General features: G+C 33.3%; 3 protein-coding genes across 4 annotated transcripts; 2 read left to right on the top strand and 1 right to left on the bottom strand.

Moving 5' to 3' along the window:
• Nucleotides 1-92: 92 nt before the first annotated feature.
• On the top strand, nucleotides 93-5,453 carry LOC144836023 (ran guanine nucleotide release factor-like). 2 transcript variants are annotated; one of them, XM_078691196.1, is made up of 7 exons: nucleotides 93-209; nucleotides 396-494; nucleotides 954-1,067; nucleotides 1,411-1,506; nucleotides 3,321-3,378; nucleotides 4,114-4,208; nucleotides 4,802-5,453. In XM_078691196.1, exons 2-7 carry the CDS (start codon nucleotides 412-414, stop codon nucleotides 4,917-4,919), a joined length of 564 nt encoding a protein of 187 aa, XP_078547322.1. In that variant the 5' UTR covers nucleotides 93-209; nucleotides 396-411; the 3' UTR covers nucleotides 4,920-5,453. The 2 variants fall into 2 exon arrangements, with proteins under 2 accessions (XP_078547322.1, XP_078547323.1); XM_078691197.1 differs by having other exon boundaries at nucleotides 140-213.
• LOC144836024 (cytidine deaminase-like) lies at nucleotides 5,401-25,459 on the bottom strand. The gene is made up of 6 exons (XM_078691198.1): nucleotides 25,339-25,459; nucleotides 22,527-22,652; nucleotides 21,031-21,142; nucleotides 8,958-9,015; nucleotides 8,170-8,342; nucleotides 5,401-7,995 (listed from the first exon to the last, which is right to left on the bottom strand). Exons 1-5 carry the CDS (start codon nucleotides 25,367-25,369, stop codon nucleotides 8,211-8,213), a joined length of 459 nt encoding a protein of 152 aa, XP_078547324.1. The 5' UTR covers nucleotides 25,370-25,459; the 3' UTR covers nucleotides 5,401-7,995; nucleotides 8,170-8,210.
• On the top strand, nucleotides 14,680-17,788 carry LOC144858700 (uncharacterized). Its single transcript, XM_078714798.1, has 4 exons — nucleotides 14,680-14,857; nucleotides 15,753-15,928; nucleotides 16,959-17,163; nucleotides 17,434-17,788. Exons 1-4 carry the CDS (start codon nucleotides 14,680-14,682, stop codon nucleotides 17,499-17,501), a joined length of 627 nt encoding a protein of 208 aa, XP_078570924.1. The 3' UTR covers nucleotides 17,502-17,788.
• Nucleotides 25,460-25,731: the final 272 nt, after the last annotated feature.

The following is a 25,731-nucleotide window of genomic DNA, read 5'->3' as shown; positions in this document are numbered from 1 at the left end:
CTTCGAAGACGTACTGAACAAAATCGGACAAAATCTTTTCTCATCTAAACAATAATGTCGCCCTCTATAAAACGTAAATAGTCTTCTCTTTTCTTGCAGCATGCGCGTTAAAAACACAATCCAACTGGATGGCGCTAGCTCGTACCTGCCTGCTGGGTTGCCTTGTTCGTAGTTGTGCAACTTCCTCATAATAGGCCTAGGAATTGCTGGTAGGTACATATCCGAATTGTTTTCTCAATAATATTAATTATATATTACTAGATACTGTACTGGCTCCTATTTTACAGTCTCTTTTTAATTTAATTGAGAGTAAGAAAGAATTAAACTTGATAATATTATTATTATTATTCTGAAGATTCTGAAGCATCAATTTCTATTTTGTGTATTTATTTTAGTTTAGTTACTCCTAATATGGCTGGAAATGGAAGACAACACCATGAACTATATGGTGGTGCAATGAGTGTAATGCTACCTGTAAATTTTGAAGATGTTAGGTGAGTATTAAGCCTATTGGAACATAGTCATTATTCGAGTACTGCACTGTATACAAGATTTGTTGCGATCAAGATAAATTAACAGAATATGCTTGATTACATATTATTAATAAGGTTTATCGAAAATAGCTTGATTTAGCAAGGAATGTCATTGCACAATGTATGATGGGAAAGGTTTGGGAGCAAACATCATGACGTGTACTCTATGTACAAACAACAAATCACATATGTACGCGTCGTAATATTTGCTCCCAAACCCATCCCACCACCATGCATGCTATTTGCGATAAACCTTATTAATTAGCCACAGTAGAAAATGTTGTCATGATACTATACAAATTGGCCATTTGTACAGAGCAGGTCCTGCTGCATGTGACACAATCGCTTACAACAATAAGTTGTACAGCTTCAAATTTTGTACATTTTTCTAAATTTGTTTTTTTCTGTGTTGTGTTCTAGTAAAATTCGCCAGGTACCTGACAATCAAGAAGTTTTTTCACACCCATCAACGGATCAAAGCATCATCATAGAGCTACTAGAATACCAACAAATAACAGATAACTTGGCTGCCAAGTAAGTGCACTGTACAAAATAATACTGGCACAGTTCACAGAAAACTCTGCATATAATGTATTATTTTCTATCTGCATGATTGACTGTATTGTAAAGTTTTCTATCAGCACAGTCCGGAAGTAAGACGTACAGGCAGCTGATAGAAAACAAGGCATTAGACGTCAATAGCCTCAACACCAAATATTGACTATTGATATTAATGTACACGCATGGTCGATCAAACCTTTAAAATTCCCTGTTAACTATGCTGATCCATCCATAAAATACAGTAAACTCACCCAAATTACGAATAAATGAATTAATTCACTTGATAATTAACCATACTTGTGTGGTTTATTTGCAGGTATCATTTTCAGGAAATGGCTGGCAGTAATGAAGCAACAAGTTTTGAAGTAACATCAGAAGAACAAGTGTCAACCAGTGAAGTCACAATGCACCAGTAAGTCACAATTTAAGTCACAATGCACCAGGGGCCGGATTTATCAAACTTGCTTAGCAAAAAAATCGTCTTAACTTTGCCTTAAATCCTTGATTTTGCCTAAGTCAGATTTATTAATATATCTAAGCAAAAATATTTGCTTAATTTTGTCTTAAATCTAAGACGAAACAACTTAAGATGAAAAATTTAGTCTTATCTCATTTCTGCAACAGAAGCATTCTTTTTGACAACGCAAGCGCGCTAGGCCGGACCATTGAACATTCGGAAAGGCTGCACTAGTGGGTTTTCCGCTGTATTACGGATGCTAAATAATGATATCGATCTTCATAAAGATGGCCTAGAAATTGGACGAGCAAAACTAATATTCTTGGGATAGGTATGACCCATTTGACTAACTTTTACAAAACTGTATCGGCTGCCAAGAGTCGCTGTCATTGATAAAAATAAATAAATGTTGATTTGATTTAAGTTTAGAGCGAATGGTTTTCGTATGTATTTCCGACTGTTGTGCTCTTTCTCTATTTCAAGTAATAAAAACAATAGTAGCCAGAATGCGCCATCTCTTGTTGGGAGTGAAAATACGGAGATAAAATGTTATAGCGCCGCCATCGCTAAGAGAAAAGAGCTAATGCGCACACGTAAGCAAGGATTTTTCGTCTTAAGACATAATTTGCTGCCCTCTAGAGTTTAATTTTGCGCATGTGCAAAGTAAAATTTACCTAAGACATTTTTTCTGCTAAGACGGTTTGATAAATAAGATTAAGTTATTTGCTTAAGCACTTCTTAAATATTTCAGCTTAGGCAAAAATATAAGCAAATATTGATAAATGCCAACCCAATAAGTCACAATTTAAGTCACAATTTAAGTTACAATACACCAGTAAGTTACAATGCACCAGTGACAATTTAAGTCACAATGCCCAACAGTAAGTCACAATGCCCAACAGTAAGTCACAATTTAAGTCACAATGCCCAACAGTAAGTCACAATTTAAGTCACAATGCCCAACAGTAAGTCACAATTTAAGTCACAATGCCCAACAGTAAGTCACAATTTTAGTCACAATGAAAAACAGTAAGTCACAATGCACAACAGTAAGTCACAATTTAAGTCACAATGCCCAACAGTGAGTCACAATGCACAACAGTAAGTCACAATTTAAGTCACAATGCCCAACAGTAGGTCACAATGCACAACAGTAAGTCACAATTTAAGTCACAATGCCCAACAGTAAGTCACAATGCACAACAGTAAGTCACAATGCACAACAGTAAGTCACAATTTAAGTCACAATGCCCAACAGTGAGTCACAATGCCCAACAGTGAGTCACAATGCACAACAGTAAGTCACAATGCACAACAGTAAGTCACAATTTAAGTCACAATGCCCAACAGTGAGTCACAATGCCCAACAGTGAGTCACAATGCCCAACAGTAGGTCACAATGCACAACAGTAAGTCACAATTTAAGTCACAATGCCCAACAGTGAGTCACAATGCCCAACAGTAGGTCACAATGCACAACAGTAAGTCACAATTTAAGTCACAATGCCCAACAGTGAGTCACAATGCCCAACAGTTAGTCACAATTTAAGTCACAATGCCCAACAGTAAGTCACAATTTAAGTCACAATACACCAGTAAGTCACAATGCCCAACAGTAGGTCACAATTTAAGTCACAATGCACAAGAAAACCTTGTTAATTTGACATTTCAGTAGATCCTACCCCTCCCACCTTTATTACCTCCAGCTGATGGAGGTTTGCAAGAGCCTTTTTGTAAGTTAAATGTTATCACTATTTTTTCATCCACAGATGCTCTAGCATTTGGTTGCTACATGGAAAACAGATGGTGTCAAAGTTCAATGAAGAGGTAGCGATATTCTTATTATAGTACAGTACTTTAAAGCCTCTTTCTCACAGGCATCCAAAATGACAGTATAGAATAAGAGATGCCTTGGAGTGGAATTGTGGCTTTGTGGTTATGATGCTTGGCTACCACTCCAAGGGTCCTGGGTTCAAGTCCCGTCACATGTCAGGATTTTTTCTAAGAACAAAATTACAACTCCACTCCCAAAGACTTGTAATAAGACTTTGTTTATGTAGAGCATCCTGTGTATATGTTTGTCTTGTGAACCTCTGAGGGTACCTAATGATCAGCAATAAATATGGTAAAAAAATAAATAAATAAAAATGCCTGACAAATACACTTTACTGCACAAGGCATCACACATCAGACAGGGGATATAATAGAAGAGAATATTCAAAGTAATATTACTTGGTCTTGAGCAGGTCTGGATGCCCCCTTGACCCGGTCTGGATGCCCCTTGACCCGGTCTGGATGCCCCCTTGACCCGGTCTGGATGCCCCCTTGACCCATTCTAAAATCCATACCATCATCCCATTAGTGTAGTCCCCAAATATTCCCGAAACACCATACCATCATCCCATTAGTGTAGTCCCCAAATATTCCCGAAACACAGTACAGTTTTGTGAGAAAGAGGCTTTATCTAAACATTGCAAGAATTTAACTTATGCCAAACAAAATAATATTTGTTTTGCCATAGTTAGTAATTAGTTGTGAATATTCTAAATTTTGTATTTTCAGGCTAAAAATGTGTTAAATGTGAATATAGCTTTATTTCGTCTACCTCAGTATACAACAGATGTTCTTGTGACCTTCAATGACCCTATGCAAATTAAGTAAGTCCAAAAAACACATTGATCATACATATACCCACTGTCATACTATTTCCCCTTCAATAATCTAGCTAGGCCCCCTTACAAAGATCAAGTTGATATAGCCTAGCTTTACAAACATACCTTTCTGCTCCCAGTTTGACAATAATAACTACCTGATTACATCCTTTAGTCTTGCATTTTTTGTAGTTTGGTCTTTTTATATTCCGTAAACAATGATTTTCTTAAAATAATTAAATAAATGACTAATTTAGTTTTGTGCATCTCTACACACACATGCACACATCATGTTCTTGATTAAGTTGTCTGCAACAAGTTGGAAAAAATCTGCACTCTGGTTGGCTGAATCTTCAGAAATTCATTCATGCATATAATGTGGTCACAAATGAATGATGTATGAAGTAAGCATACAGTATTTTACAAAAAAAATATAATTTTGTTTTGTACCATACTGTGCAGGCCATTGCCCCATCAACATTTTGTTTTTAAGTGGAAGGGGTGGAGGTAGGGGTTGGGGATGGGTATGCAACCACAATATTTTAAATTGATGTAGATATATTTTGTTTTCTAAAATATTTTTATATTACTTTTTGTAGCCCTGATAGTAGCAGTAGCACAATGCCAACTGGACAGAGGAATGCCTGGACAATGATGCAATTCAAGACGGTCATCTGTACTCTGAACCTCATTGACCCTTCACTTTTTACATCTTGACTTAAACAGAATGGTCAAAATGAAGAAAAAAAATGTGATGTGTCCGAATAGAGACGGAGGAATTATGTACTCCAACATTAAGAAGATCGAAAGGTTGAATGTTCGAATCAAGTTGGCTACTATAATAGCTTATTCAGCGAATGATGTTGCATGAAACTTCTGATCATATAGGCTTACTATTATAGGCATGCACAAATAACAATTTACTAACATTTCTGTAAGTTATCCAGGGCGGATTCAAGGAGGGCCCAGGCCCTGCTTCTGCAAAAGATAGGACATCAAATTAAACTCGGCCCTTTATTTCACCATTTTTAGGCCCTGGGCCCCACCTATATCAAAATCCTGGATCCGCCACTGGATATATACCTTGCAATGTTTATTAGAGGTGCGTTGCGCTATTTATTCTAGCAACTAATCAGATGTAATATGTATTAGAGACAGAAACAACCTTCTAAAAAAAACAAAATTCAGACATAAAACGTGAGTTTGAAAAATATTTTAATCTTAAACCAAAATTTGGAAGAGTTGGAAGATTAGATGAAACATTGAGAGGCTCCCATAGAAATCATGAGGATTGGAACTTCTGTCAAAACATCAATGCAGTTTACACTTTACACATAATACTGATAGAAACCTAAGGACAAGGCTAAAATAACATTTAAATATTGAGTGAAAAAATAAAAATATTGTTTAGAAAACAATTTAATATTTATCACATATTAATACATTCGTCAGTGGATTGGGACCAAAGTGTCCCCTTAATAGGGGTGTCCCACTGTTCTGCTGTAGTTTAATATTTTAATGTATATTTTTCTATTTTATGCAGAGAAATAAATACAATCAAATAAACAATATCTTGGATAGAATCTTTATGTTGTTGAAGCTTACAAATAAACAAAGAGGTTATAACCAAGTAGAGAGTGAACTAGCTCATTGCCAATGGTAAAATAATGTCTTGGTATATGTCCTATATTTTCATGAGGATCATATAAAGATCTGTCTACACTATCAAACTAGTTTGACAAAAAAATGTGATGTTTCCAAATATGGTAATAATATGACATCATTGTGTCCATTATATGGGCACATCACATTTTGTCACAAAGTTAATAGTGTAGACAAATATGGTAGTAAATTGACATCATCGTGCCCATATATGGGCACATCACATTTTAAAACACGACTAAAAACCCATTTTTACACAGAGGCATTTCCTGCTTAACTTTGTCAAGCGCCTTTGAACATTATTATGGATACTGGCGCTATATAAATCTGATTGATTGATTGATTAATTTTTTGTCACAAAGTTTGATAGTGTAGACAGAGCTTAAGAATGTGTTGATACCCAGGTATAATGGTGCGTGACTGAATAGTGAGCGTGGCTTCACATTGGAGTTCAGTTGACAGATAAATGTACTAGACACATTATAATGGTTTCACATCATTAATATCTGTTATCAGTTTTTTATCACACACAGTATGGTTTCACAGTGGAATAATATGTTTTTATGACCTTGAAAGTGATTTCTTTTTTTACAATTATAATTTTGTAAAGATATATTTACCAAAAATCTAGGTCTTGTAAATTGACAACATTTTAAATAAAAAGCACATTTTAAAAAACAATCTACCTAATTTTTTTGGGAGATTTAAATGAAATAATGAAAAAAATATTTTAAAGATAATAATAGCCTCTTATTTCAGATGGAGTAAATAACATTATAATTATTGCATTTTAAAATGGTGGTATTTACAAGCCCTAATCAGACATAAGTCTATTTATCAACTCCTTATATACATTGCTAATACAGTAGAACCACTCCTTTGGGACACCTCTTTTCAGGGGACACTTTCCCGTGAAACAAACAGGGTCACAAAATCTCAAATTTATACGTCAAAATAAAATATGTAAAATACAAATACAAACTTAACTTCCCAAAAAATACAGACCTCTTTTTAAAACTAGAAGAAAATATGAGAAAGAACTAAATTCAATTGTTCATAAAAGATAAATTCCTAATTACTTTACCAATCAAATTTAGTGCTTAGAAATTTTAAATCCATCCTGGTATAGTTTAAATCCAAGATTATATCAAATAAAAGAGAATAACAAACAAAAATGTCAAATACTCTCAATTTATAGAATGCCATGGAAGTAGACATATTATTATTGTACAAAATATTTACCAAATCTGTGGTTTTAAAATAATTGGATCTACTTTAAAAATATAAATACCCTGTCATATATCTGTGTATTAAAATAATATTGCATCATATAATATTTAATAAATTGAGGACACTAGTATCATAAATGTCCAATTAAAAACGCAATTTATCACCCAATTCAACACCAATTTCTATTATCCAGATGTAAAGTACAAAAATATTCCAAGTGGCCGTATTCACCATTCACACGTCCTACCCTTAAAAATAAAACAATCTCCTATCTAAGTGAACAATTAAAAGGGAAAAACTTTAAATATTTATTAAGTTAAGAAAGTGAAATACTTAATATTGAAGGAAAATATCTCATTTAAGTGTGATTGGTGCATACAGCCACAGGGGCCTGGATGTATAGTTTATAATCCTTATCCGAGAAGACTCGTTCTACCACCAGAACTATGGAGCGAGTGCTGTGAAACCTTGTCGATATTAAGGCTACCATTCTCTAAAGCTTGGTTTCCACTAGGACGCAACACAAGGACATAGATGTAAGGTATTAACCCAAAGTGCTGCAAGAACATAATCTTGCAGGAACGACGTCAGCGTGGTGCCGTAGACATATATTTAACACTGTTTTATCAACTTCTTGATAGATAGACTGATAGAAGAGTATTTCCTTATTGCGTTGTTACGTTACGTTTAGGCAGATTTTTAGTGGGAACCAAGCTTTAACCGCTCTTATTTGGCATCATACATAATTTTTTTTTAAATTTATTTCCTACATGAAATATAGTTAAGAAAAGCTGTTCTCTCTTTGATACAATACTGTATGTAAAATATTATTCAAAAAGAAATAATAAATAATTTATATCAAAGCTGTTTGATATAGTACCATATGCATTATGTAAATATAGTTCAACTAAATATAATAAATAAGCCATTATTTTAGTTGGTATAAGTCATTTTGTCTAAATCACCAATAAAATAAAGAAGAAATAAATAATTACTGTATTAACGCCATTATTTTAGTTGCATCATTTTCTCTATATTTTCAAATTATTAATAAAAATAAAATACAGTTGAAAAGAAACAATATTATGTAAGCCGTTTTTATTGTGTAAGCCGTTTTTAGTTGGTATAATCAATTTTTTCCCTATTTAAATCCGAATGACCAAATCCAAACGGTAAAAGCTCGTTCATCGTAATCGTCTTATACGTGAAATCAGGTTGCGAAAGAACAATCAGGTAATCACCACCAAACTAAAAAGAAAACATGTAACATGGATGGATAAAATAAAATACTAGTTGATCAATTGGTTGGAGACAGTATCTCATGTATAGGGATGGTAAATTTCCCTCCAACGTTCTGGAAGCCTAGGCCGTTTTCAGCCTTTTTTGACATATTTTAATGCCTTTTTATTCCTCCGGACCCTGCTGAGGGGCCCCCATAAGCTCTAGGCCCGTGGAATGGATAATATCAAACATCGTGTTGAAATAATTGCTCCATTATGGCCTTGACATGTTTCATATTCCTAGGCCTACAATGACCTATTTTGTACTGTTTTTCACTCATGGGAATTCCCTGCACTTCCTCTGCATTAATTAATTTAGGGGCCTGTTTTCTGAATAACTCGAAAATTATATTTTTATATTTAAACAGCAGATCTCATTTTTGCTCCTTAGCTTTTCTGGTATCAGTGTATATGGTCTTTGTCGAAAAAATAAAAATTTTAGGTAATGACAGCTTAGCTAAAAATTGATAACCAATAAATTGGAGTTCCATATGCAAATCAATTGGGTGTTTTATCCATTATTTTGGGCACACTTAATTAGAAGGTACAATCCCCGAATACAATAATGATATGATTTTCTTACCTCATGCATTATTTGTCTGCATGCACCACATGGAGCCAAATTCAAACCTATGACGTCACTGAAAAAAAAGAAAGAAAAAAACGATTAAAAAATACAATGATGTTGATATATATCTAAATAAAACCGTGGTTAAGCATGTAATAAATAGAAGAAAAATATACTGTATATATAAATCCAAAGGCAAATTACTGAAAAAATGTTGTGGGTATCAGTGACTGGATCTCAATGGAGTTACAAAATAACTAAGCAAAAATCTAAATCAAAACAATAAAGTAATACAGCCAGAAAAATTAGCAAAGCTTTCAGGTAACACTAGCCCTTCGTCGGTGCCAGTGAGAGAGTACTTGGACAAAATTGAGAATATGAAGCATACAAGCGCTGCCTGAGTGGACTGGAATAAAAGAAACTAGACATGAAACTCGTCACTTTGACGAGTTAGTTATCCGCACCACGACAAACGCCACGTGCACGTCATACGTTGGAATATTGCACACAGATAAAGATTATGGCATTATGACAAGAACTGAAGAATATGACATGCTGTTAGTGCTGAATTTTGTGTCATATAGTATATACATGCAAACAGTATAAGCTGTATACATATTACATACAGTGTAGAATAGGTGAAATTACGGGACCCGCCATTTATTCAAATTTTTAACATGGCGACGGTATCAAAATGAAACACTTAGATAGCAATTTCAGAAGGAAATTATCTCAGGAACAACATATTAACGTGTAGAAGAAATTTGAATACGTAAAATATAGATGCGCACCCTTTTAAATGTGATGAACTATTACGCAAAATATGAAAATACGACTTTTTTTATTCAACTGGCCATATGATGACGTCACAACATCCGATTGGCAAAATGTTTACATGAATTCGTATCTACAATCCAATAGCTTCCAGAAAACGTTTTAATCGTGATTATCACATTTTATTCTTACGAGCTATTACAGATTAAAATTTACTGTAAAGATGAAATTAATGACCCACGTAATTAAAATTTTTAGGCATGATGACGTCATAAAAATTAAAATATTTTTATCTCATGCTAAAGAAAGTTGATTGACCTACACAATATATAAATGTAGGAGAAAAAGGAATACAGATAAGCGCGATGCGCTCCATTGAATGTGATGAGCAATAACGAAAGAGACAAAAATCCTATATTTTACATTCGTGTGGCCATACGATGACGTCACAATGTTTTTTTAGCCTTATTGATGCATGATCCGATATCTACAACTCATCAACTTCTAGATTTTGTAATAAAAATAAACGGTTAACGGTTTACTTTAGAAACTATGACTGTTTAAAAAAAGACATAATTTTGACGATTTTTTAAGCTTTTTCATAAAAAACGCGCACGAATTGTCTAATTCAACGTGTTCGTATGGCGTTATTTAAACTGGAAAAGGTCTAAATTGTTTTCAAAATCACTGGGAAAGGCTTGAAAAATATAATTCAAGAGAAAAAAATATGTTTTTAACGCTATGTGCGCACCTCGCGCGTAAAAAATTGCGCGCCCGTGGGAATTTTTGACATGCTCAAAATGACAAGAAACGCGTAAAAAGTTGATTAGAAATTAATTTTGCGCATTTTGAAATTTTAAATGCGCGTGCGCGCGTAACTTCTTGTCAAACATGCCATTTTTAATCCGTAGAAAGTTTGCCCCTGATATGACTTAAATTTTGTCAAAGTGTCAATACTAAATGACTTTTGGTTTTTAATCTATGATCAATCATTGAAATTCATAAAATTGCGCGTAAGTCACGTTGCGCAACTATGACGTCATTCAAAAATAGGAGGTGCACAACTTCACGTAAATGCCCATATGTTGTCAAAGTTATGAAATGTTATGTTTACACATTTTAGAGGAACACGACTCACAAAAAGGAAGGAAGGAAAGAAGAACTAGACATGAAACTCATCACTTTGACGAGTTAGTTATCCGCACCACGACAAACGCCACGTGCACGTCATACGTTGGAATATTGCACACAGATAAAGATTATGGCATTATGACAAGAACTGAAGAATATGACATGCTGTTAGTGCTGAATTTTGTGTCATATAGTATATACATGCAAACAGTATAAGCTGTATACATATTACATACAGTGTAGAATAGGTGAAATTACGGGACCCGCCATTTATTCCAATTTTTAACATGGCGACGGTATCAAAATGAAACACTTAGATAGCAATTTCAGAAGGAAATTATCTCAGGAACAACATATTAACGTGTAGAAGAAATTTGAATACGTAAAATATAGATGCGCACCCTTTTAAATGTGATGAACTATTACGCAAAATATCAAAATACGACTTTTTTTATTCAACTGGCCATATGATGACGTCACAACATCCGATTGGCAAAATGTTTACATGAATTCGTATCTACAATCCAATAGCTTCCAGAAAACGTTTTAATCGTGATTATCACATTTTATTCTTACGAGCTATTACAGATTAAAATTTACTGTAAAGATGAAATTAATGACCCACGTAATTAAAATTTTTAGGCATGATGACGTCATAAAAATTAAAATATTTTTATCTCATGCTAAAGAAAGTTGATTGACCTACACAATATATAAATGTAGGAGAAAAAGGAATACAGATAAGCGCGATGCGCTCCATTGAATGTGATGAGCAATAACGAAAGAGACAAAAATCCTATATTTTACATTCGTGTGGCCATACGATGACGTCACAATGTTTTTTTAGCCTTATTGATGCATGATCCGATATCTACAACTCATCAACTTCTAGATTTTGTAATAAAAATAAACGGTTAACGGTTTACTTTAGAAACTATGACTGTTTAAAAAAAGACATAATTTTGACGATTTTTTAAGCTTTTTCATAAAAAACGCGCACGAATTGTCTAATTCAACGTGTTCGTATGGCGTTATTTAAACTGGAAAAGGTCTAAATTGTTTTCAAAATCACTGGGAAAGGCTTGAAAAATATAATTCAAGAGAAAAAAATATGTTTTTAACGCTATGTGCGCACCGCGCGCATAAAAAATTGCGCGCCCGTGGGAATTTTTGACATGCTCAAAATGACAAGAAACGCGTAAAAAGTTGATTAGAAATTAATTTTGCGCATTTTGAAATTTTAAATGCGCGTGCGCGCGTAACTTCTTGTCAAACATGCCATTTTTAATCCGTAGAAAGTTTGCCCCTGATATGACTTAAATTTTGTCAAAGTGTCAATACTAAATGACTTTTGGTTTTTAATCTATGATCAATCATTGAAATTCATAAAATTGCGCATAAGTCACGTTGCGCAACTATGACGTCATTCAAAAATAGGAGGTGCACAACTTCACGTAAATGCCCATATGTTGTCAAAGTTATGAAATGTTATGTTTACACATTTTAGAGGAACACGACTCACAAAAAGGAAGGAAGGAAAGAAGAATAATACAGAAAACTAGATTTGAACTCGTCACTTTGACGAGTTCGGGTTATCCGCGCAAACGCAACATGCACATATTTTAAACTACATGAACCTCGACAATTATTATGCCATCCTATGACATGAATTAAATATGTTTACAGTGCTGAATTGTACCTATTTTGTAGCATACAGCATATTACAGTATTTACAAAATACATTGTATGTTATATACAGTGTAGCATAGACGAAATTACAAGACCCATCTTTTAAATCCAATTATTAACACGATGACGTCATCAAATTGACATTATAAAGATAACAATTTTTGAAGATAATCATCTAAATAATTACATTAATACAAATTTGAAGAATTTTGGGCACGTAAAAGTGAGATGCGCTCTCGTTTAAATGCAATGAACTTTTCCGCAAGAGATGAAAATACGACTTTTTTTATTCAACTGGCCATATGATGACATCACAACATCTGATTGGCAAAATTTTCACATGAATTCGTATCTACAATCCAATAGCTTCCATAAAACGTTTTATTCATGATTATCACTTTTTATTCTGACGAGCTATAACAGATTGAAATTTACTGTAAAGATGAAATAAGGTGACCCACGTTATTTACATTTTTAGACACGATGACGTCATAAAAATTAAAATATTTTTAACTCATGGAAAAGATAGTTGATTGACCTAGACAGTATTAAAATATCTGAGGAAATGGAATACGTATAAGCGAGATGCGCTCTATTTAATGTGATGAGCAATAACGAAAGAGTAAAAAATCCTATATTTTACATTTGTGTGGCCATACGATGACGTCATAACATCCGAGGGGTAATGATTCTGCATGAATTCATATCTTCAACATATCTGCTTACATATTAAATTTAAAAAATTGGGGGTCATGGATGATCCTGAGGAGCTATAATAGATTCAAAATAGGCATAATTTTGACAATATTGTGTAACATTTTCAACTAAAGCGCGCGCAAATGGTATAAATCAACGTGTTCGTATGACGTCATTTTAATTTGAAATGATGTCAATCTTTTTCAAAATGACTAGGAAAGGCTGGAAAATTACAATTCAAGGGAAAAAAACATGATTTTCGTACTCCGTGCGCACCATACGCGTAAATTATTTTGCGCGCGCGGGAATTTTTGACATGCTCAAAATGTCATGATCAGCGTAGAAAGTTTATTAGAAATTAATTTTGCGCATTTTAAAACTTTAAATGCGCGTGCGCGCGTAACTTCTTGTAAAACATGCCATTTTTAATCCATAGAAAATTGACCTATGATATGAATTATAATTTTATTAAGTTTCATGAAACAATATTTGTTGGTTCTAAAGTTATGATCAGTTATAGAAATTCATAAAATCGCGCGTAACTTACGCAACGCGGATCTGACATCGTCCAAAAGCTTGGCTGCACATCTACACTTCAATGTCAATCTTTTTACCAAGTTATAGAAAGTTATGTTTACAAGCAATAGAGATATGCTGGTCACAAAAATCCGGGAAAGAAAGAAGAATAACAAAGAAGATGAAAAAGATATTTACAATCACATGGGTTATCCTGCAACTAAGTTGCGGATAACCAAAAAATATTGATCTCATACAATTACAAGGAGTTATCCGCTTGGTATACCAAGCGGATAACTAATAATACAGAAAAAAAATATTGATCTCATACAATTACAAGGAGTTATCCGCTTGGTATACCAAGCGGATAACTAATAAAAACAAAGGAGGCACAGGCTGGTGAAATATATATACGTCTTTTTGGATGTTTTTTCATTTTCACAAACGCATAAACAAAAAACTATTATAGAAATAATCAGGGTATAATACCTCTTTACCAATTTGTAATATACAATTATGTGAATGACCCAAATAATAATTTGAACAAGATAAAATATATGGCTGTTTTTATGGACACTAAAGTCAAAAACAGTTTTAATGGTCAATTGGTAATACTATCTGTTCCATAAAGGCCAACTCAGACAGCGTCGTACGACGAGGCCCGACGAGACGTCTTGTCTGGACTGGACTCGTCCGTGCTGTCTGAGTTGAATCCAGACGAGACGGGTCGTCGTGAGATAGCGTCGGGGGTAGTTTTAGGTCGTCGTGAGCATATTAAACATGTTTAATTTTCACCCGACGGGACGACTCGTTTGTTGGATATTGACCAATCACAGGCGTTTAAATTATGACGGCAGGTCACGAGGGAAAAGTTTTTATCGAAGAGCGCGAAGTATGCTTCGCGCGCGCGGGGATTATTTCCATCATCAGCATGGCGGTCAGCAGTGGTGGTGGTGCAGAAGATTTATGGTCAGAAGAGGCCGAGTCTTGCCTTATTGACCTTTGGAGGAATGAAATTTGTCTTTATGACACTACCTCCAAAGAGTATAGCAATCGACAGCTTAGGCAAAAAAAAGTAGAAGAATTCGCCGTAATATTAGGAAAAAGTGGTAAGTCCAACAAATAATAGCCTAGGCCTAGGCCTAGCCTAGCCTAGAGGATAGCCCATAGGCCTAGCCTAGCCTAGGCCTAAATAAGGCCCCTCCTAGGCTAGGCCTAGGCCTAAAATAATAAATATTTACTACTAGGCTAGCCTAATACTATTATTAATTATAGGCCCTATATAGGTAATTTAATTATTAATATTTATTATTTGTATCAATATCATATACACAGTATATATTCCAAGTAAATGTAAACATTAAATAAATAGTAAAATATGATATAATTTTATTATTAATAATTGTATTTATATTATATACACAGTATACATTCCAAGTAAAGGTAAAATAAATTGTAAAAAATATAATGTAATTTAATTATTAATATTTCAGGGAATAATTTTGCCAGTGTAGCATAGAAAAAAGATATACAAAACAATTTTATTGCTACACATTTCTAAAATTTTGTAGCAAAAAATATAATACAAAACTACTGTATTATATGTTTCTCGTCTCAAAAATCAGTTTGATTAGCAATACAGTATTGCTAAACAAAATTTTAAAATGAAATTTTTCACTGTATTTGTATCAATATCATATATCATATACACAGTATATATTCCAAGTAAATGTAAACATTAAATAAACAGTAAAATATGATATAATTTTATTATTAATAATTGTATTTATATTATATACACAGTATACATTCCAAGTAAAGGTAAAATAAATTGTATAAAATATAATGTAATTTAATTATTAATATTTGTATCAATATCATATATCATATACACAGTATATATTCCAAGTAAATGTAAAATAAATGGTAAAAATGGATTGTGATTATATAGATTATTAATATATTATGATTTAATTATATATATATATATTTGTATTTTAATAGACATTGAGATCAAAAAACATATAAATTCCCTGAGGACCCAATTTATGCGTTACAGAAAGAGCCTGCCTAGTGGGAGTGCTGCCAGGAAAAGAACAGCTAGGCAGCAATGGGTGCTGGAGCGATGTGACTGGCTTACTCCATACATTAAGCAGAGGGCGTCTCAGTCCACATTAGATGTAAGTAATACTATAGCCTAAAGATGGTTGTATAAAGTAGAGTCCTCAATGAGAATACTGTAAAACAAATTGCGAAAATAAAAGGAAGCATAATAGTTGGAATTTATGTAGCACGTATACAGTATACTGTGTATCTAAATCATTTGGTCTTGCCATTCAATGGATCCTTCTTTTGATGAAAAGTATGTTGTTAATATTTCTCGCTGTTGCTTGGCAGCAGATGTAAAATTGTTGTGCCTATCAAGTTGAACAGGCACCATGGATGGTTGCTGTCGCCACTGTCCTTCAACAACATTGTGCGCCCCATTTTCCAGGTCAACAAAACCTGGTGGATTGTAGGCACTATTGCTTCTTAGCATGTTGTGCAAAGCAGCACATGCCAACACTAACGGTTGAAGGTGTTCCGGCAGTATTTTGATCGTCGTCAAGAATACACCAAATCTATTTGCAAAGATCCCAAAAGCATTCTCAGAAACCCTCCTAGCTCTTGACAGACGATAATTGAATACTCTTTGTTGTTTTGTTAAATGCCTTAGAGGATGTGGCTTCATAATGTCCTCCCGCAATGGGAATGCATCGTCTGCTACTATCATATATGGAACTGTCGTATTTGTTCCAGGCAATGGACTCGGGGTTGGTACTCCAATTGCTTTGTTCTTAAGGCCCTTATCCAATGAGCATTTTGAGAACACCCCACCGTCGGATACACGTCCATTTGTACCGAAGTCGACATATAAAAATTTATATGATGAATCTACAAGGGCCATCAGTACCAGGCTGAATGAATTTTTGTAATTAAAATATTCAGAGCCTGAATTGGGTGGTGGCCGAATACTGACATGTTTTCCATCTAGTGCACCCAAACAATTGGGGAAATTCCATTTCATTTGGAACTCTTTCGCGATTCCCATCCATTCTTCAGATGTTGATGGCGTCTGTAAATATGAATATAAAAATATGATAAACTTTCTAATAAAAATAATAATAATACATCATACCTAACTGACTGATCATTGCTTTTTTTTAACAGTTGTCAGATTTAGGATTAGAGGCAGATCACGATGATGATGTATCCAACATGAGCGAAGAAAATGATGTCAAGACAAAAAAAAGTTCAACAAAACCAACAAAAAGAGAGAGAGACAATGAAGAATTGAATTTGATTCGTAATCTTACAACAATATTAGAATCTCCTTCAAACGTAAGCGAAGAAACAGATGCCGATTTACTTTTTGGTCAGTATGTTACATCAGAACTTAAACAAATACAAAATAAAAAAACCAAAGCAGTTCTGATGAACAAAATCCAAAATGATATTTTTGAAGTAAAGATAAAAGATCTAGATTAGCTTCAAATAATATATATAATATCAAAATGTACTGTCTAGCCAGTCAAATCCTCACTCATTTTTCCATTTACACTACAGTTTCCTAGTGGATAACAAATTAAATTTATAGCCTAGAATACACAGTAATTTACCTTCATGTATTGTTCTTTCAAAACAGAGTATATTGCATTACATGTGTCTGGTACAATTTCACCAATTGTTGTGGCCCCAACTCTGTATTGGTAAGACAGACTTTTGTATGTTTCACCTGAAATTAACAATTTGTTTGACAAATGAATGGTTATTTGCAACTACAGGTGATCAGATTGTTAGTATACTTGAAAAACCTGAGAAAGGATAAGGGATAGAATAAATTTGGGTTTTTGATGATTTGAACATGTTTACTCACCAGTTGCAATAAAACGAAGTGTAATCGCTAATCTTTCTCCTGGAGAAATACTCTGGCGCCAGTTGGTGTTTTGCTTCTTTATAATGGGCTTGACCAAACTCAGGAGGTTGTCAAATGTGCCAGTATCCATCCTTAGAAAATTTCTGTAGGATTCCTGGTCCTGGAGCCGCAGTTCTTGAATCAAATTTCCATATGCTCCTTGTTGCTGTCTTTTGAGAATCCAGGGCTTACACCATATTCTGCTGCTTCGTCTTCGCCGCCTTCTTTTTAAAAGCAACAGCAGTAAAGCAGCACATGATTTGCGTTTATTTGACACCATGATGTAAATACTGTATATTTAAAACAACATTTTTAAGAAATTTCATTATTCAGTAAATCTAGGAATTCAGAAAACATATCTCAGTAATTCAATAATTGTTGCTGCCATCAATTTATATTATTTAAAGATATGTATTGATTTTGTCCCATAAAAACATTATATAACATTAAGTTAATTAAATGGTTACATTTTGTTTCATAAATATAATCTGATGTATGTTGTGATTTAATATGTAATAACAAATACATGTAGTAAATAAATAAAAGTGTAATAAAATTATGTTTAATTTAAATAATTTAGTTATGTGTTTGTTATTTGTATCACTAGTTAATGAGTTGAATTTTAGGCTAACATGTCCAAAAAGTTGGTATGGCGCATTGCCACAGTGTTAATTTAATGTGAGGTATGAAGACGATATGGAACCACTTACTTTTTGTACATAATTTGTTAATATTAATAATTAAAAAAACAATAAAAAAAAAAGGTATATCTATCTGGTCATTACATCTCAACAATGCTTATCAATCGGACATTTTAAATGATATATATGAACACAATTTTTTATTGAATTTTGTTCAATATTATATATTTAACTTGAATTGTATAGATACTCTAAATAAATGAATGCCTAGCTTAGCCTAATTTAGGCCTACATAAAAATTCCAAGATTATGTATTGGCCTAGTAATTAAAAAATGAAAGCAATTGAACCGATCGACATGTGACTCTACCCTGTATCATATTAGACTTCCTATTCTGTATGTACTACTATGCCTAGATAAAGGATCTGGGTCTAGCCTAAGTTTCTACTAACTACCTAGGCCTTGGGCCCTAACCTAAGTGACCACATATTTAGATACTAAACTAATAGGCCTACTAAAAGGCCTGGCTAGGGGCATACATGGGCCTACCAACTCTGTACTGACATGGATCCCATATGCCTAGTCTCAATTATTCAACAAAATATAAGCTTAAATTTTGTTGTTATTTTTATTAGGTAAAAAACAAACGGATTTATCGGTTTATTATTAATCAATGAAACTTACTATTACTTCCGTGTTTACAAATCATACGAATGTACGTACGTACGTACGTCGTGCGTACGCGTTGCATGGTTTGTTGCGTAATCTTGAATTCAACCAATCAGAAGCGCAGGCAATATAGTCGCGTTGGGGGTCGTCGGGCTGTCTGAGTTGAGCCGTCGCGGAGCGTTGGCACGATTATCTGTCGGTAGGACTTTGGAAAGACGGGTCCAGACAAGACGTCTCGTCGGGCCTCGTCGTACGACGCTGTCTGAGTTGGCCTTAAGAGTAGGGATGGATTTGAGGATAGCGCTTGGGTTACACTCTCCCTTTTGCCAAAATGATGCTATAAAACCATTTTTAAATACTGCACATCTATTTTTTACAGAATATTATTTAGTTAAAAAATCCTGGATCCCTACCCAACATGTTGTCACATGGGGTATCAAAATGACCAGAATTGTAAGAACTGTTTTACTGTATGTATGGTGCCTCCTTTGTTTTCATTTCTTGTATTCCAGTTCTTTCAGGCAGCACTTGTCTGCTTTATTATCTCAATTTTAATCAGGTCTCTCACTTCCACTGATGAATTAGGGCTAGTCTGTCGGTCCGGTATCACTATGCATTGTAGCACGCAACTTAATGGCTGTTGGCCTTGTTTCTGAAAGCTCTACTAATTTTTCTGGCTGTTTTAATTTATTGTTTTGATTTACAGTAGCTTTTTGCTCATTTTATTTTGTATCTCCATTGAGATCCAGCCACTAATACCCATAGCATTGTCATTTTTCCAGTGCTTATTTTATTTGTATCTCCATTGAGATCCAGCCACTGATACCCACAGCATTGTCATTTATTCAGTGCTTATTATATTTGTATCTCCATTGAGATTCAGCCACTGATACCTATTGCCTTAGATTTATATTGTACTGATTTGATGTACAAGTGATGAATATCAAGTACAACCATCAATCAATCAATCCAAAAACGAAAGTTTCCTTATACAATATAGGAAGTGAAGTGTCTTGTTCACATTATGAAGAACATTGATTTGACAGATGATTCTAACATCAAGAGACAATGCTTTGAATGTTAGGAAGTTGAGGAAATGTTCAAATAATGTGAAATGCATCCTTAAGCTCTGTCTACACTATCAAATTTATGCGACAAAAACGTGTGATGTGCCCATATATGGACATATTTTGTCATATCACTACCATATTTGGGCACATCACACCCTTTTTGTCAAGCTAGTGTGATAGTGTAGACAGAGCTTTACATGGTATGAATATGTACAGTAAAAATTAAAGGGGAACTCCGGGAATATAATTTATATTGTTTGTTATGAAATAAACCTTTGCAACAGCATTGATAATACTTTACACTTACATGCGCGGTATAAGGAAACTAATGAAAAAAAATTAGCACAGACCATGGAGGTATAAAATTTATACCTCCATGCACAGACCTACTTAATTAAATCATTGATTATATGTACAGTAAATATTAAAGGGGAGCTCCGAGTATAAAGTTTCTATTTTTTATTGTAATATATAAACCTTTGACAATACCATTGATAGTAACCCCATGTTTTGTCAGCAGTACAGTAAAGGAAAACGAGCATCATGAAATAAAAAAAGTGGCGCTATGGGAGTTTTTCATAATGTTATAAAATATGAACAATGTAGCACCGCTTTTTTATTTCATGATACCCATTCTCTTTTTTTTAAACAAATTTTATACCTGGAACTAACCTTTATAGACAATATGAATTCTTGCTGAAAAACTACAAGTGGGCCAAAATCAAATATATAGAGGGCACTGCTTTCAACTAACGACATTTGTCCATCAGAGACCTTTTTTTTTGTATGTTCAATTATCAATGCCAATGTTGGTTTATCCAGGTAGACTAGGCATGAAAGTAATAATATTTGCATATCGGATGAAAATGTCTAAATTGCTATTCAGAGACATATTATACACAATATTTGTTTTTAAATTTCAAACAAAAAATTGTTCATTCATTTACCATGCTATTGCCAAAGCTTTAAACTTCTTATATCCGTCTGATATAGCTTTGAAAATCGCACACCGTTCTGCACACACACCTAATGTGTAAGAAGCATTCTCCACATTACAACCTGAAAAAGGTGAGAAAAAAAATTATAATCTTTAATAGTGCTCCGATAATTTAAAACAGCATGGTAACTTTTCTGAAGATGCCTCCTACAATTGCCTAGGGACGTACAGCCACAGGGAGGACACCCTATTCAAGGGACACTTTGCAGTAATAAACAAGAAAAAATATATGCTTTAACTCTACAGATTGAAAAGTTTTACATCTCCTAAAATTATTAAAAGATTATACAATGCTCTATTTTTATCACATATTGACTATTGTTCAACAGTTTGGAGTACTGGTTCAAACGCCCATATTTTAAAATTGCAAAGGGTACAAAATAGAGCTGCACGATTAATACTAGGTGCTGATATTCGAACTCCTGTAAGACAAATGCATTATGATTTAGGTTGGCTAACAATTAAGACAAGAATTGAATATCATACAATTTGTACAATATTTAGATGTTTACAAGAATCTGTACCTTCATACTTATGTGATGTTTTGCAATATATTAGTAGTGTACACAATATTCCAACCAGAAACTATGAAAATAATCTGTTGTATTTGCCCAGATGTAACCTCGAAATATACAAACGTAGTTTTGTTTATTATGGAAGTTCACTCTGGAATGGCCTACCTTATGAATTAAGAAAACAAAACAATTATAACCGTTTTAAATCACTTGTTAAGATTCATTTATTGTTGCCGGTGGTCTACTAGGATGGTTACAGTGAAATATATTAAAATATGGTATAAAAGTTATAATAATAATGAGAACATGCATTGAAGTTTAGTTTTAGTTTAAGTTTAGTTTAAGTTGTTTTAAAATTATGTTTAAATGTGTTGTAGGGCCCCTCGGAAGAGCAGTTTTATTTTATTACTGAGAGGGCTACCCTACTGAAAGAAAACGAAATAAATAAATAAATACAGTTAACCCCATAGGCGGATTCAGGGGGACCCAGCCACCCCCTCCCCCTTCTCCTAAATGTTGCTAATTGTAATTCAAAAGATAGGACACTAATCAGTTAGGCACTGCCCCCCCACCCCTATTTCTACTGTAACTTAAAGATGTATTGTCCCCCAAAAACATGAAAAGTTAAGATTAATTAAATAAGACTTTGAATAGGTTATTGTGTACAGTAGTTTTAATCAAGTTAATCACTTCTGTAGAAAAAAAACCGAAAAAATTAATGTTTTCACTTATAAAACAACATAATAAATGATTAATTCAATCAAAAATCCATTGGCTGGCAGCCAATTTGACCATTTTTTGCTTTAAATTACACTTTCTGCATGTAAATAAATTAAATGACATTAAAATAGCATATCGAACAAAAAAAATGTTACAAAATTATTTTTTAGAGGGACAATACATCTTTAATTATATAACATTTGTTCCTGACCTTTAATGACCTTATCCTCCTCAGTCAAGATGGCCGCACCGACTCGGAATTTACTGTATGGTGAGTGTGACATTTTCTTAGCTTCATGTGCACTTTCTACTAATTGTTTTATTACTTCAGGTGTTACTGAAATAAAGAGAAAACAAAATGAACTTAACATTATTTTTAAACATCTGTATTTATGAATACCAATATATATTTTTTTTTTTTTACTATATTTAATGAGAGTGATCCATCCAGCAATTGCCGATCATTAGGGACCCTCAGAGGTTCACAAGACAAACATACACAAGATGCTCTACATAAATAAAGTCTTATTACAAGTCTTTGGGAGTGGAGTTGTAATTTTGTCCTGACATGTGACGGGACTTGAACCCAGGACCGTTTGAGTGGTAGCCAAGCATCATAACCACCAAGCCACAACTCCACTCCACTGCCCTTTCTAATATTGTAGGGAGGATTTCTTTAATTTTAAATACAGTAATCGTTGATGTTAATTGCACTATATGCGTTAAACCAGGGAGTTAATAACACTTGTTACCATGTTACATAGCCTATAGAAGTGCTTATCACTTTTTTTTATTTCTGCTGCTCTTGTGCTCTGTATTTTATATTATTATAAATATAAGAACATTTTGAATTGTATCTATAATTGTGTGTAGAGTTTATCCAAAAATGATTATATTAATATGATAAAAATATTTCAAGGTCATAAAGGGACATGCGGAAGATGCTATCAAAACATGTATGCTAGGCAGACACCCAAAGAGAGAGCTGTCGTTGACCATAATTATATTAGCCCCCTCTGGAGTGCACCGCAAACTTTTAGCCATATAAATGTTTTGCCCTTCGTCAGTCTGCGGAAGCACATATTAGACCACATTGCTAGTTTAACTGTAGCACAGAGATTTGTTCTCCTTTCATGACAATAATAATAAAAACAACTTATAGTGTCATGTGTGTCTTGGGTTTATGGCATGGAAATACATATTTCAATTTCATATTTGTCATAATTTCAATTTCCCATCAAAATTATTTATCAAAATACATCCATATTGTATACAAACACATAGTACTACTAACACATAACAAATGTTCTCATTTTAATAATATGTGGCACATGCAAGGGAAATCAGATTTTCAAAATTGAGATTTTAACAAATACTGAAACTACAAATCCAAGATTTAAACAAATATCTTGATACCATGTCTACTTCCAGAGATATCACAGTCTAAAGTTTTGGCTGTTGCAATCAGTGATTTGAGAAAAATGCTAAAAGTTTAAAAGTAAAGTAACAACAGGAAATGACAAATACACAAAAATAAACAGGGCGTTTTTACGCCTTAGAAAAAAGGTATTGTAATTGTTTTATTTCAATGAAACTTCGCACCTTCGTTAATTAACTATTGTTCTATTATTATGCAAAATTTCATTAAAAACAACCCACTAGAACACTTTCAATTTAAGCATAAAACATGATAGGTTTTATGAAAATCATACATAATTTACACCATTTTTTAATTAACATACCACACAAAATATAACAATAAATAAATAATGTATGCATTTATTTGTCTAAAAATAGAAAAACATCAAGGTAATGTAAATAAATAATATTTCAGCTATAATTTTATGTAAAAATAAAAAAATGTAATTTTTCAGCCTTTTATTGTTTTTGGCTGTCTCTACAAATCTACACATGCGACTTATGTCTGATTTTGCTTGCATGTGCGAAAAAAAAAAAATGGATTTTGAATAATAAAGCACTTGAATTGAACAATATGAGTGGGAGGAATCAGTTGATAATTACCACGTGACAATGATTACATTTCTCAGTTTTCTTTTCATTTTTGATTTGTAGATATTAATAGTTGAGAATGTCTGCTGGTGTGCAAACCACTAAGTTACTACATTGGCATGTGGGTGGTGAAATTAAAACAGTTGGACGCAGTTAATTCTGTCATTTGTGCTTTTCTGAATCAAGCTGAGATTCTGACGATTAAATTTATTGTACTGTAAATGCTTCTTACTCTTAGATTGAATATCATTAGATATAATTATTATTTTTATTATTCAAAGGAAAAATACTGAAAAAATGACAATTCTGTGTATCAGTGGCTGATCATCAGTGAAATTATCATTTTTATTATTGTTATGTATCATTGTTAAGCCTCTATTCAGGGGACACCTTCAGGACCAAAAAAGGGGATGTCCCCTGTTTTTTTTCTCAGCGATTCGTAAATAAACACAAAATTGGCCGTGCTGCCAATACTACTAGCTATATAGGCATAGATATGATAATTGTTCATAATATATATGATTTTATATTGTTTTAAATACCACATTGTAATATAAATGATGTGTGAACAATGATACTGGCAAATCAGTTGTTTTTTACATTTTGACAAATTAATCAATTTTTATAATTTTTTTATATCATTTCAATTCATAGAAAAAATAATGTAAGAATATCAAAGGTGAAGGTCATTTTAATCAATTTGCATTGAAGGGGAACAAATTAATTTTCATTATAAAAAAAATTAACGATATAATATTATATTAAGTATAATTAAATTCGAACAAGATACAGTACTGCGAAGCCCTGTCATATATGTTTGAGCGCGGATTTGATCCGCTTTTCGGATAGGCCTATTTATTATTAATTGATCGATAATAGCAGCCACGTACGTACTCTCACTATCTGTCTGGCCTAGCTAGCTTTTGTAACGACTAGGTCTACTAACTAGGCCTGCGATAACTAATACCATTGTATCACATTCACTGAAAATTAAGAATATAACATATACTTACAATTATTGCAATCATTATTTTTGTGTTCCATTTCGGTTAATTAATTACAAATAAAATTGGTTGATTTAGCCCCATTAACTGGTATCCCAATCAAACAGCTGCAGCAGCATGTGTTTGATACCACAACGTAAATAAAAACAAACGTGTAGTAGTAAGTTGAGCTTGGGCGGCAAAACAAACGATGGCGCTGTTCAATGAAATTAAAAACAAATGAAATGTTCAGTATAATTTATATCTCCCTCGCTTGATTTCGAATACAGTAGGCTATACGCCAATAAAAAGTACGTTTTTAAAGGAAATTATTAAATAGATACTATTTTATCCATAAATAGGCCTATGTCTACTTATTTGTTGTATCACATATTATAATGGGAAAGTTCCTTTTAATCGCAT

Source organism: Antedon bifida, chromosome 2 (genome assembly GCF_963402885.1).
Source record: "Antedon bifida chromosome 2, ecAntBifi1.1, whole genome shotgun sequence".
In the NCBI taxonomy this organism is placed as follows: Eukaryota; Metazoa; Echinodermata; class Crinoidea; order Comatulida; family Antedonidae; genus Antedon; species Antedon bifida.
The sequence above is the reverse complement of the archived record's forward strand: the minus strand, read 5'-3'. Positions and strand labels throughout refer to the sequence as shown.

What these genes read in the sequence shown, in the direction of transcription:
- LOC144836023 (XM_078691196.1), top strand. Translation starts at nt 412, where the DNA reads ATGGCTGGAAATGGAAGACAACACCATGAACTATATGGTGGTGCAATG. An exon ending in AGTGAAGTCACAATGCACCA is followed by an intron (nt 1,507 to 3,320) that starts GTAAGTCACAAT and finishes TTTCATCCACAG; the next exon opens with ATGCTCTAGCATTTGGTTGC. An exon ending in TGTCAAAGTTCAATGAAGAG is followed by an intron (nt 3,379 to 4,113) that starts GTAGCGATATTC and finishes TTGTATTTTCAG; the next exon opens with GCTAAAAATGTGTTAAATGT.
- LOC144858700 (XM_078714798.1), top strand. Translation starts at nt 14,680, where the DNA reads ATGGCGGTCAGCAGTGGTGGTGGTGCAGAAGATTTATGGTCAGAAGAG. An exon ending in CGTAATATTAGGAAAAAGTG is followed by an intron (nt 14,858 to 15,752) that starts GTAAGTCCAACA and finishes GTATTTTAATAG; the next exon opens with ACATTGAGATCAAAAAACAT. An exon ending in CGTCTCAGTCCACATTAGAT is followed by an intron (nt 15,929 to 16,958) that starts GTAAGTAATACT and finishes TTTTTTTAACAG; the next exon opens with TTGTCAGATTTAGGATTAGA.
- LOC144836024 (XM_078691198.1), bottom strand. Translation starts at nt 25,369, where the DNA reads ATGGAACACAAAAATAATGATTGCAATAATT. An exon ending in AAAGCTTTGGCAATAGCATG is followed by an intron (nt 9,016 to 21,030) that starts GTAAATGAATGA and finishes CTTTTTTTTCAG; the next exon opens with TGACGTCATAGGTTTGAATT. An exon ending in GCAGACAAATAATGCATGAG is followed by an intron (nt 8,343 to 8,957) that starts GTAAGAAAATCA and finishes TTTTCTTTTTAG; the next exon opens with TTTGGTGGTGATTACCTGAT.